This window comes from Oncorhynchus clarkii, chromosome 15 (genome assembly GCF_045791955.1).
Source record: "Oncorhynchus clarkii lewisi isolate Uvic-CL-2024 chromosome 15, UVic_Ocla_1.0, whole genome shotgun sequence".
Classification (NCBI taxonomy): Eukaryota; Metazoa; Chordata; class Actinopteri; order Salmoniformes; family Salmonidae; genus Oncorhynchus; species Oncorhynchus clarkii.
Window position 1 is genome coordinate 1188297 of NC_092161.1, and position 15341 is coordinate 1203637.

Consider the following 15341-nt stretch of genomic DNA (forward strand, 5'->3'; position numbering starts at 1 on the left):
AGACATGTTACTGTTACAGACCTACAGCCCAGTCAGACATGTTAATGTTACAGACCTACAGCCCAGTCAGACATGTGTTTGAGCAGCTTCATGTCCGTGGGGATGCTCAGGATGTACAGGAAGTGGAAGAGGATGTCCACTGTTAATATGGCCCCCAGGTGAATGAGTCCCTGCAGAGATATGTTCCATATCGCCCCCTCCTGACGGGTCAGGTCAGCCTTGTTGGCCTGGAGGAGAGACACAGACACACACACGCACGCACGCACGCACACACACACACACACACACACACACACACACACACACACACACACACACACACACACACACACACACACAGGTAAGATGAGCCTATAGATGACAGGAGACATCAAAAATGACAGTCACCAATGCTCTCTGCATTTTGCATATGATATTCTGTGTGCATATACGTAATGTTTACCTGAACATAGCACTGAATCCGTAGGTTACATGATGTTTACCTGAACATAGCACTTAATCCATAGGTTACATAATGTTTACCTGAACATAGCACTGAATCTGTAGGTTACATGATGTTTACCTGAACATAGCACTGAAATCGTAGATTACGTAATGTTTACCTGAACATAGCACTGAAATCGTAGGTTACATGATGTTTATCTGAATATAGCACTGAATCCGTAGGTTACATGATGTTTACCTGAACATAGCACTGAATCCGTAGGTTACGTGATGTTTACCTGAACATAGCACTGAATCCGTAGGTTACATGATGTTTACCTGAACATAGCACTGAATCCGTAGGTTACGTGATGTTTACCTGAACATAGCACTGAATCCGTAGGTTGCTTGATGTTTACCTGAACATAGCACTGAATCCGTAGGTTACGTGATGTTTACCTGAACATAGCACTGAATCCGTAGGTTAGATAATGTTTACCTGAACATAGCACTGAATCCGTAGTTTACATGATGTTTACCTGAACATAGCACTGAATCCATAAGTTACATGATGTTTACCTGAACATAGCACTGAAATCGTAGGTTACATGATGTTTACCTGAACATAGCACTGAATCCGTAGGTTACATGATGTTTACCTGAACATAGCACTGAATCCGTAGGTTACGTGATGTTTACCTGAACACAGCCCTGAATCCGTAGGTTACGTAATGTTTACCTGAACATGGCACTGAATCCGTAGGTTGCGTGATGTTTACCTGAACATAGCACTGAATCCGTAGGTTACGTGATGTTTACCTGAACATAGCACTGAATACGTAGGTTACATAATGTTTACCTGAACATAGCACTGAATCCGTAGATTACATGATGTTTACCTGAACATAGCACTGAATCCATAAGTTACATGATGTTTACCTGAACATAGCACTGAAATCGTAGGTTACATGATGTTTACCTGAACATAGCACTGAATCCGTAGTTTACATGATGTTTACCTGAACATAGCACTGAATCCGTAGTTTACATGATGTTTACCTGAACATAGCACTGAATCCATAAGTTACATGATGTTTACCTGAACATAGCACTGAAATCGTAGGTTACATGATGTTTACCTGATTATAGCACTGAATCTGTAGGTTACATGATGTTTACCTGAACATAGCACTGAATCCATAAGTTACATGATGTTTACCTCAACATAGCACTGAAATCGTAGGTTACATGATGTTTACCTGAACATAGCACTGAATCCGTAGGTTACATAATGTTTACCTGAACATAGCACTGAATCCGTAGGTTACATGATATGTACCTGAACATAGCACTGAATTCGTAGGTTACATGGTGTTTACCTGAACATAGCACTGAAATCATAGGTTACATAATGTTTACCTGAATATAGCACTGAATCCATAGGTAACATAATGTTTACCTGAACATAGTCCTGAATCCATAGGTTGCGTGATGTTTACCTGAACATAGCACTGAATCCGTAGGTTACGTGATGTTTACCTGAACATAGCACTGAATACGTAGGTTACATGATGTTTACCTGAATATAGCACTGAATCCGTAGGTTACATGATGTTTACCTGAACATAGCACTGAATCCGTAGGTTACATGATGTTTACCTGAACATAGAACTGAAATCGTAGGTTACATGTTGTTTACCTGAACATACCACTGAATCCGTAGGTTACATAATGTTTACCTGAACATAGCACTGAATCCGTAGGTTACATGATATGTACCTGAACATAGCACTGAATCCGTAGGTTACACAATGTTTACCTGAACATAGCACTGAATCCGTAGGTTACATAATGTTTACCTGAACATAGCACTGAATCCGTGGGTTACGTGACGTTTACCTGAACATAGCACTGAATCCGTAGGTTACATGGAGTTTACCTGAACATAGCACTGAATCCGTAGGTTACATGGTGTTTACCTGAACATAGCACTGAAATCATAGGTTACATAATGTTTACCTGAATATAGCACTGAATCCATAGGTAACATGATGTTTACCTGAACATAGCACTGAATCCGTAGGTTACGTGATGTTTACCTGAACATAGCACTGAATACGTAGGTTACATGATGTTTACCTGAACATAGCACTGAATCCGTAGGTTACATAATGTTTACCTGAACATAGCACTGAATCCGTAGGTTACATGATGTTTACCTGAACATAGCACTGAAATCGTAGGTTACATAATGTTTGCCTGAAAATAGCACTGAATCCATAGGTAACATGATGTTTACCTGAACATAGCACTGAAATCATAGGTTACATAATGTTTACCTGAATATAGCACTGAATCCATAGGTAACATGATGTTTACCTGAACATAGCACTCTATCCGTAGGTTACATAATGTTTACCTGAACATAGCCTGAATCCATAGGTTGCATGGTGTTTACCTGAACATAGCACTGAATCCATAAGTTACATGATGTTTACCTGAACATAGCACTGAAATAGTAGGTTACATAATGTTTACCTGAACATAGCACTGAAATCGTAGGTTACATAATGTTTACCTGAACATAGCACTGAATCCGTAGGTTACATGGTGTTTACCTGAACATAGCACTGAATCCGTAGGTTACATGGTGTTTACCTGAACATAGCACTGAATCCATAAGTTACATGATGTTTACCTGAACATAGCACTGAAATCGTAGGTTACATAATGTTTGCCTGAACATAGCACTGAAATCGTAGGTTACATAATGTTTGCCTGAATATAGCAGTGAATCCATAGGTAACATGATGTTTACCTGAATATAGCACTGAAATCATAAGTTACATAATGTTTACCTGAATATAGCACTGAATCCATAGGTAACATGATGTTTACCAGAACATAGCACTGAATCCATAAGTTACATGATGTTTACCTGAACATAGCACTGAAATCGTAGGTTACATAATGTTTACCTGAACATAGCACTGAATCCGTAGGTTACATAATGTTTACCTGAACATAGCACTGAATCCGTAGGTTACGTGACGTTTACCTGAACATAGCACTGAAATCATAGGTTACATAATGTTTACCTGAATATAGCACTGAATCCATAGGTAACATGATGTTTACCTGAACATAGCACTGAATCCGTAGGTTACACAATGTTTACCTGAACATAGCACTGAATCCGTAGGTTACATAATGTTTACCTGAACATAGCACTGAATCCGTGGGTTACGTGACGTTTACCTGAACATAGCACTGAATCCGTAGGTTACATGGAGTTTACCTGAACATAGCACTGAATCCGTAGGTTACATGGTGTTTACCTGAACATAGCACTGAAATCATAGGTTACATAATGTTTACCTGAATATAGCACTGAATCCATAGGTAACATGATGTTTACCTGAACATAGCACTGAATCCGTAGGTTACGTGATGTTTACCTGAACATAGCACTGAATACGTAGGTTACATGATGTTTACCTGAACATAGCACTGAATCCGTAGGTTACATAATGTTTACCTGAACATAGCACTGAATCCGTAGGTTACATGATGTTTACCTGAACATAGCACTGAAATCGTAGGTTACATAATGTTTGCCTGAAAATAGCACTGAATCCATAGGTAACATGATGTTTACCTGAACATAGCACTGAAATCATAGGTTACATAATGTTTACCTGAATATAGCACTGAATCCATAGGTAACATGATGTTTACCTGAACATAGCACTCTATCCGTAGGTTACATAATGTTTACCTGAACATAGCCTGAATCCATAGGTTGCATGGTGTTTACCTGAACATAGCACTGAATCCATAAGTTACATGATGTTTACCTGAACATAGCACTGAAATAGTAGGTTACATAATGTTTACCTGAACATAGCACTGAAATCGTAGGTTACATAATGTTTACCTGAACATAGCACTGAATCCGTAGGTTACATGGTGTTTACCTGAACATAGCACTGAATCCGTAGGTTACATGGTGTTTACCTGAACATAGCACTGAATCCATAAGTTACATGATGTTTACCTGAACATAGCACTGAAATCGTAGGTTACATAATGTTTGCCTGAACATAGCACTGAAATCGTAGGTTACATAATGTTTGCCTGAATATAGCAGTGAATCCATAGGTAACATGATGTTTACCTGAATATAGCACTGAAATCATAAGTTACATAATGTTTACCTGAATATAGCACTGAATCCATAGGTAACATGATGTTTACCAGAACATAGCACTGAATCCATAAGTTACATGATGTTTACCTGAACATAGCACTGAAATCGTAGGTTACATAATGTTTACCTGAACATAGCACTGAATCCGTAGGTTACATAATGTTTACCTGAACATAGCACTGAATCCGTAGGTTACGTGACGTTTACCTGAACATAGCACTGAAATCATAGGTTACATAATGTTTACCTGAATATAGCACTGAATCCATAGGTAACATGATGTTTACCTGAACATAGCACTGAATCCGTAGGTTACATAATGTTTACCTGAACATAGTCCTGAATCCATAGGTTACATGGTGTTTACCTGAACATAGCACTGAATCCATAAGTTACATGATGTTTACCTGAACATAGCACTGAAATCGTAGGTTACATAATGTTTACCTGAACATAGCACTGACTCCGTAGGTTACATAATGTTTACCTGAACATAGTCCTGAATCCATAGGTGACATGGTGTTTACCTGAACATAGCACTGAATCCGTAGGTTACATAATGTTTACCTGAAAATATCACTGAATCCGTAGGTTACGTGACGTTTACCTGAACATAGCACTGAAATCATAGGTTACATAATGTTTACCTGAATATAGCACTGAATCCATAGGTAACATGATGTTTACCTGAACATAGCACTGAATCCGTAGGTTACATAATGTTTACTTGAACATAGTCCTGAATCCATAGGTTACATGGTGTTTACCTGAACAAAGCACTGAATCCATAAGTTACATGATGTTTACCTGAACATAGCACTGAAATCGTAGGTTACATAATGTTTACCTGAACATATCACTGAATCCGTAGGTTACGTGACGTTTAACTGAATATAGCACTGAATCCATAGATAACATGATGTTTACCTGAACATAGCACTGAATCCGTAGGTTACATAATGTTTACCTGAACATAGCACTGAATCCGTAGGTTACATGATGTTTACCTGAACATAGCACTGAATCCATAAGTGACATGATGTTTACCTGAACATAGCACTGAAATCGTAGGTTACATGATGTTTACCTGAACATAGCACTGAATCCGTAGGTTACATAATGTTTACCTGAACATAGCACTGAATCCGTAGTTTACATGATGTTTACCTGAACATAGCACTGAATCCATAAGTTACATGATGTTTACCTGAACATAGCACTGAAATCGTAGGTTACATGATGTTTACCTGAACATAGCACTGAAATCGTAGGTTACATGATGTTTACCTGAACATAGCACTGAATCCGTAGGTTGCGTGATGTTTACCTGAACATAGCACTGAATCCGTAGGTTACGTGATGTTTACCTGAACATAGCACTGAATACGTAGGTTACATGATGTTTACCTGAACATAGCACTGAATCCGTAGGTTACATAATGTTTACCTGAACACAGCACTGAATCCGTAGGTTACATGATGTTTACCTGAACATAGCACTGAATCCATAAGTTACATGATGTTTACCTGAACATAGCACTGAAATTGTAGGTTACATGATGTTTACCTGAACATAGCACTGAATCCGTAGGTTACATAATGTTTACCTGAACATAGCACTGAATCCGTAGGTTACATGATGTTTACCTGAACATAGCAACGAATCCGTAGGTTACATGATGTTTACCTGAACATAGCACTGAATCCGTAGGTTACGTGATGTTTACCTGAACATAGCACTGAATCCGTAGGTTACATAATGTTTACCTGAATATAGCACTGAATCCATAGGTAACATGATGTTTACCTGAACATAGCACTGAATCCGTAGGTTACATAATGTTTACCTGAACATAGCCCTGAATCCATAGGTTACATGGTGTTTACCTGAACATAGCACTGAATCCATAAGTTACATGATGTTTACCTGAACATAGCACTGAAATCGTAGGTTACATAATGTTTACCTGAACATAGCACTGAACTCGTAGGTTACATAATGTTTACCTGAACATAGCACTGAATTCGTAGGTTACATGGTGTTTACCTGAATATAGCACTGAATTCGTAGGTTACATGGTGTTTACCTGAACATACCACTGAATCCGTAGGTTACATAATGTTTACCTGAACATAGCACTGAATCCGTAGGTTACATGATATGTACCTGAACATAGCACTGAATCCGTAGGTTACACGATGTTTACCTAAACATAGCACTGAATCCGTAGGTTACATAATGTTTACCTGAACATAGCACTGAATCCGTGGGTTACTTGACGTTTACCTGAACATAGCACTGAATCCGTAGGTTACATGGAGTTTACCTGAACATAGCACTGAATCTGTAGGTTACATGGTGTTTACCTGAACATAGCACTGAAATCATAGGTTACATAATGTTTACCTAAATATAGCACTGAATCCATAGGTAACATGATGTTTACCTGAACATAGCACTGAATCCGTAGGTTACATAATGTTTACCTGAACATAGTCCTGAATCCATAGGTTGCGTGATGTTTACCTGAACATAGCACTGAATCCGTAGGTTACGTGATGTTTACCTGAACATAGCACTGAATACGTAGGTTACATGATGTTTACCTGAACATAGCACTGAATCCGTAGGTTACATAATGTTTACCTGAACATAGCACTGAATCCGTAGGTTACGTGATGTTTACCTGAACATAGCACTGAATCCGTAGGTTACACGATGTTTACCTGAACATAGCACTGAATCCGTAGGTTACATAATGTTTACCTGAACATAGCACTGAATCCGTGGGTTACTTGACGTTTACCTGAACATAGCACTGAATCCGTAGGTTACATGGAGTTTACCTGAACATAGCACTGAATCCGTAGGTTACATGGTGTTTACCTGAACATAGCACTGAAATCATAGGTTACATAATGTTTACCTGAATATAGCACTGAATCCATAGGTAACATGATGTTTACCTGAACATAGCACTGAATCCGTAGGTTACATAATGTTTACCTGAACATAGTCCTGAATCCATAGGTTACATGGTGTTTACCTGAACATAGCACTGAATCCATAAGTTACATGATGTTTACCTGAACATAGCACTGAAATCGTAGGTTACATAATGTTTACCTGAACATAGCACTGACTCCGTAGGTTACATAATGTTTACCTGAACATAGTCCTGAATCCATAGGTGACATGGTGTTTACCTGAACATAGCACTGAATCCGTAGGTTACATAATGTTTACCTGAAAATAGCACTGAATCCGTAGGTTACGTGACGTTTACCTTAACATAGCACTGAAATCATAGGTTACATAATGTTTACCTGAATATAGCACTGAATCCATAGGTAACATGATGTTTACCTGAACATAGCACTGAATCCGTAGGTTACATAATGTTTACTTGAACATAGTCCTGAATCCATAGGTTACATGGTGTTTACCTGAACAAAGCACTGAATCCATAAGTTACATGATGTTTACCTGAACATAGCACTGAAATCGTAGGTTACATAATGTTTACCTGAACATAGCACTGAATCCGTAGGTTACATAATGTTTACCTGAACATAGCACTGAATCCGTAGGTTACGTGACGTTTACCTGAATATAGCACTGAATCCATAGATAACATGATGTTTACCTGAACATAGCACTGAATCCGTAGGTTACATAATGTTTACCTGAACATAGCACTGAATCCGTAGGTTACATGATGTTTACCTGAACATAGCACTGAATCCATAAGTGACATGATGTTTACCTGAACATAGCACTGAAATCGTAGGTTACATGATGTTTACCTGAACATAGCACTGAATCCGTAGGTTACATAATGTTTACCTGAACATAGCACTGAATCCGTAGTTTACATGATGTTTACCTGAACATAGCACTGAATCCATAAGTTACATGATGTTTACCTGAACATAGCACTGAAATCGTAGGTTACATGATGTTTACCTGAACATAGCACTGAATCCGTAGGTTACATAATGTTTACCTGAACATAGCACTGAATCCGTAGGTTACATGATGTTTACCTGAACATAGCAACGAATCCGTAGGTTACATGATGTTTACCTGAACATAGCACTGAATCCGTAGGTTACGTGATGTTTACCTGAACATAGCACTGAATCCGTAGGTTACATGATGCTTACCTGAAAATAGCCCTGAATCCGTAGGTTACATGATGTTTACCTGAACATAGCACTGAATCCGTAGGTTACATAATGTTTACCTGAATATAGCACTGAATCCATAGGTAACATGATGTTTACCTGAACATAGCACTGAATCCGTAGGTTACATAATGTTTACCTGAACATAGCCCTGAATCCATAGGTTACATGGTGTTTACCTGAACATAGCACTGAATCCATAAGTTACATGATGTTTACCTGAACATAGCACTGAAATCGTAGGTTACATAATGTTTACCTGAACATAGCACTGAAATCGTAGGTTACATAATGTTTACCTGAACATAGCACTGAATTCGTAGGTTACATGGTGTTTACCTGAATATAGCACTGAATTCGTAGGTTACATGGTGTTTACCTGAACATACCACTGAATCCGTAGGTTACATAATGTTTACCTGAACATAGCACTGAATCCGTAGGTTACATGATATGTACCTGAACATAGCACTGAATCCGTAGGTTACACGATGTTTACCTGAACATAGCACTGAATCCGTAGGTTACATAATGTTTACCTGAACATAGCACTGAATCCGTGGGTTACTTGACGTTTACCTGAACATAGCACTGAATCCGTAGGTTACATGGAGTTTACCTGAACATAGCACTGAATCCGTAGGTTACATGGTGTTTACCTGAACATAGCACTGAAATCATAGGTTACATAATGTTTACCTAAATATAGCACTGAATCCATAGGTAACATGATGTTTACCTGAACATAGCACTGAATCCGTAGGTTACATAATGTTTACCTAAACATAGTCCTGAATCCATAGGTTGCGTGATGTTTACCTGAACATAGCACTGAATCCATAAGTTACATGATGTTTACCTGAACATAGCACTGAAATCGTAGGTTACATAATGTTTACCTGAACATAGCACTGAAATCGTAGGTTACATAATGTTTACCTGAACATAGCACTGAATTCGTAGGTTACATGGTGTTTACCTGAATATAGCACTGAATTCGTAGGTTACATGGTGTTTACCTGAACATACCACTGAATCCGTAGGTTACATAATGTTTACCTGAACATAGCACTGAATCCGTAGGTTACATGATATGTACCTGAACATAGCACTGAATCCGTAGGTTACATAATGTTTACCTGAACATAGCACTGAATCCGTGGGTTACTTGACGTTTACCTGAACATAGCACTGAATCCGTAGGTTACATGGAGTTTACCTGAACATAGCACTGAATCCGTAGGTTACATGGTGTTTACCTGAACATAGCACTGAAATCATAGGTTACATAATGTTTACCTAAATATAGCACTGAATCCATAGGTAACATGATGTTTACCTGAACATAGCACTGAATCCGTAGGTTACATAATGTTTACCTGAACATAGTCCTGAATCCATAGGTTGCGTGATGTTTACCTGAACATAGCACTGAATCCGTAGGTTACGTGAAGTTTACCTGAACATAGCACTGAATACGTAGGTTACATGATGTTTACCTGAACATAGCACTGAATCCGTAGGTTACAAAATGTTTACCTGAACATAGCACTGAATCCGTAGGTTACGTGATGTTTACCTGAACATAGCACTGAATCCGTAGGTTACACAATGTTTACCTGAACATAGCACTGAATCCGTAGTTTACATAATGTTTACCTGAACATAGCACTGAATCCGTGGGTTACTTGACGTTTACCTGAACATAGCACTGAATCCGTAGGTTACATGGAGTTTACCTGAACATAGCACTGAATCCGTAGGTTAAATGGTGTTTACCTGAACATAGCACTGAAATCATAGGTTACATAATGTTTACCTGAATATAGCACTGAATACGTAGGTTACACAATGTTTACCTGAACATAGCACTGAATCCGTAGGTTACATAATGTTTACCTGAACATAGCACTGAATCCGTGGGTTACTTGACGTTTACCTGAACATAGCACTGAATCCGTAGGTTACATGGAGTTTACCTGAACATAGTCCTGAATCCATAGGTTGCGTGATGTTTACCTGAACATAGCACTGAATCTGTAGGTTACGTGATGTTTACCTGAACATAGCACTGAATCCGTAGGTTACATAATGTTTACCTGAACATAGCACTGAATCCGTAGGTTACGTGATGTTTACCTGAACATAGCACTGAATAAGTAGGTTACATGATGTTTACCTGAACATAGCACTGAATCCGTAGGTTACATAATGTTTACCTGAACATAGCACTGAATCCGTAGGTTACATGATATGTACCTGAACATAGCACTGAATCCGTAGGTTACATAATGTTTACCTGAACATAGCACTGAATCCGTAGGTTACATGATGTTTACCTGAACATAGCAACGAATCCGTAGGTTACATGATGTTTACCTGAACATAGCACTGAATCCGTAGGTTACGTGATGTTTACCTGAACATAGCACTGAATCCGTAGGTTACATGATGCTTACCTGAAAATAGCCCTGAATCCGTAGGTTACATGATGTTTACCTGAACATAGCACTGAATCCGTAGGTTACATAATGTTTACCTGAATATAGCACTGAATCCATAGGTAACATGATGTTTACCTGAACATAGCACTGAATCCGTAGGTTACATAATGTTTACCTGAACATAGCCCTGAATCCATAGGTTACATGGTGTTTACCTGAACATAGCACTGAATCCATAAGTTACATGATGTTTACCTGAACATAGCACTGAAATCGTAGGTTACATAATGTTTACCTGAACATAGCACTGAAATCGTAGGTTACATAATGTTTACCTGAACATAGCACTGAATCCGTAGGTTACATAATGTTTACCTGAACATAGCACTGAATCCGTGGGTTACTTGACGTTTACCTGAACATAGCACTGAATCCGTAGGTTACATGGAGTTTACCTGAACATAGCACTGAATCCGTAGGTTACATGGTGTTTACCTGAACATAGCACTGAAATCATAGGTTACATAATGTTTACCTGAATATAGCACTGAATCCATAGGTAACATGATGTTTACCTGAACATAGCACTGAATCCGTAGGTTACATAATGTTTACCTGAACATAGTCCTGAATCCATAGGTTACATGGTGTTTACCTGAACATAGCACTGAATCCATAAGTTACATGATGTTTACCTGAACATAGCACTGAAATTGTAGGTTACATAATGTTTACCTGAACATAGCACTGAATCCGTAGGTTACATAATGTTTACCTGAAAATAGCACTGAATCCGTAGGTTACGTGACGTTTACCTGAACATAGCACTGAAATCATAGGTTACATAATGTTTACCTGAATATAGCACTGAATCCATAGGTAACATGATGTTTACCTGAACATAGCACTGAATCCGTAGGTTACATAATGTTTACTTGAACATAGTCCTGAATCCATAGGTTACATGGTGTTTACCTGAACAAAGCACTGAATCCATAAGTTACATGATGTTTACCTGAACATAGCACTGAAATCGTAGGTTACATAATGTTTACCTGAACATAGCACTGAATCCGTAGGTTACATAATGTTTACCTGAACATAGCACTGAATCCGTAGGTTACGTGACGTTTACCTGAATATAGCACTGAATCCATAGATAACATGATGTTTACCTGAACATAGCACTGAATCCGTAGGTTACATAATGTTTACCTGAACATAGCACTGAATCCGTAGGTTACATGATGTTTACCTGAACATAGCACTGAATCCATAAGTGACATGATGTTTACCTGAACATAGCACTGAAATCGTAGGTTACATGATGTTTACCTGAACATAGCACTGAATCCGTAGGTTACATAATGTTTACCTGAACATAGCACTGAATCCGTAGTTTACATGATGTTTACCTGAACATAGCACTGAAATCGTAGGTTACATGATGTTTACCTGAACATAGCACTGAATCCATAAGTTACATGATGTTTACCTGAACATAGCACTGAAATCGTAGGTTACATGATGTTTACCTGAACATAGCACTGAATCCGTAGGTTGCGTGATGTTTACCTGAACATAGCACTGAATCCGTAGGTTACGTGATGTTTACCTGAACATAGCACTGAATACGTAGGTTACATGATGTTTACCTGAACATAGCACTGAATCCGTAGGTTACATAATGTTTACCTGAACATAGCACTGAATCCGTAGGTTACATGATGTTTACCTGAACATAGCAACGAATCCGTAGGTTACATGATGTTTACCTGAACATAGCACTGAATCCGTAGGTTACGTGATGTTTACCTGAACATAGCACTGAATCCGTAGGTTACATGATGCTTACCTGAAAATAGCCCTGAATCCGTAGGTTACATGATGTTTACCTGAACATAGCACTGAATCCGTAGGTTACATAATGTTTACCTGAATATAGCACTGAATCCATAGGTAACATGATGTTTACCTGAACATAGCACTGAATCCGTAGGTTACATAATGTTTACCTGAACATAGCCCTGAATCCATAGGTTACATGGTGTTTACCTGAACATAGCACTGAATCCATAAGTTACATGATGTTTACCTGAACATAGCACTGAAATCGTAGGTTACATAATGTTTACCTGAACATAGCACTGAATTCGTAGGTTACATGGTGTTTACCTGAATATAGCACTGAATTCGTAGGTTACATGGTGTTTACCTGAACATACCACTGAATCCGTAGGTTACATAATGTTTACCTGAACATAGCACTGAATCCGTAGGTTACATGATATGTACCTGAACATAGCACTGAATCCGTAGGTTACACGATGTTTACCTGAACATAGCACTGAATCCGTAGGTTACATAATGTTTACCTGAACATAGCACTGAATCCGTGGGTTACTTGACGTTTACCTGAACATAGCACTGAATCCGTAGGTTACATGGAGTTTACCTGAACATAGCACTGAATCCGTAGGTTACATGGTGTTTACCTGAACATAGCACTGAAATCATAGGTTACATAATGTTTACCTAAATATAGCACTGAATCCATAGGTAACATGATGTTTACCTGAACATAGCACTGAATCCGTAGGTTACATAATGTTTACCTGAACATAGTCCTGAATCCATAGGTTGCGTGATGTTTACCTGAACATAGCACTGAATCCGTAGGTTACGTGATGTTTACCTGAACATAGCACTGAATACGTAGGTTACATGATGTTTACCTGAACATAGCACTGAATCCGTAGGTTACATAATGTTTACCTGAACATAGCACTGAATCCGTAGGTTACGTGATGTTTACCTGAACATAGCACTGAATCCGTAGGTTACACAATGTTTACCTGAACATAGCACTGAATCCGTAGGTTACATAATGTTTACCTGAACATAGCACTGAATCCGTGGGTTACTTGACGTTTACCTGAACATAGCACTGAATCCGTAGGTTACATGGAGTTTACCTGAACATAGCACTGAATCCGTAGGTTACATGGTGTTTACCTGAACATAGCACTGAAATCATAGGTTACATAATGTTTACCTGAATATAGCACTGAATCCATAGGTAACATGATGTTTACCTGAACATAGCACTGAATCCGTAGGTTACATAATGTTTACCTGAACATAGTCCTGAATCCATAGGTTGCGTGTTTACCTGAACATAGCACTGAATCTGTAGGTTACGTGATGTTTACCTGAACATAGCACTGAATACGTAGGTTACATGATGTTTACCTGAACATAGCACTGAATCCGTAGGTTACATAATGTTTACCTGAACATAGCACTGAATCCGTAGGTTACGTGATGTTTACCTGAACATAGCACTGAATAAGTAGGTTACATGATGTTTACCTGAACATAGCACTGAATCCGTAGGTTACATAATGTTTACCTGAACATAGCACTGAATCCGTAGGTTACATGATATGTACCTGAACATAGCACTGAATCCGTAGGTTACATAATGTTTACCTGAACATAGCACTGAATCCGTAGGTTACATGATGTTTACCTGAACATAGCAACGAATCCGTAGGTTACATGATGTTTACCTGAACATAGCACTGAATCCGTAGGTTACGTGATGTTTACCTGAACATAGCACTGAATCCGTAGGTTACATGATGCTTACCTGAAAATAGCCCTGAATCCGTAGGTTACATGATGTTTACCTGAACATAGCACTGAATCCGTAGGTTACATAATGTTTACCTGAACATAGCCCTGAATCCATAGGTTACATGGTGTTTACCTGAACATAGCACTGAATCCATAAGTTACATGATGTTTACCTGAACATAGCACTGAAATCGTAGGTTACATAATGTTTACCTGAACATAGCACTGAAATCGTAGGTTACATAATGTTTACCTGAACATAGCACTGAATTCGTAGGTTACATGGTGTTTACCTGAATATAGCACTGAATTCGTAGGTTACATGGTGTTTACCTGAACATACCACTGAATCCGTAGGTTACATAATGTTTACCTGAACATAGCACTGAATCCGTAGGTTACATGATATGTACCTGAACATAGCACTGAATCCGTAG

General features: G+C 38.6%; 1 protein-coding gene across 2 annotated transcripts in view; it reads right to left on the reverse strand.

Moving 5' to 3' along the window:
* Window positions 1-15341, reverse strand: part of LOC139366861 (hedgehog acyltransferase like, b) — a 56175-nt gene that overhangs the window by 13185 nt on the left and 27649 nt on the right. For both annotated transcript variants that reach the window (XM_071104555.1, XM_071104553.1), the window contains exon 7: window positions 56-227. In XM_071104555.1, coding sequence (XP_070960656.1) covers window positions 56-227 — 172 coding nt within the window. The remainder of the gene's footprint in view (window positions 1-55; window positions 228-15341) is intronic.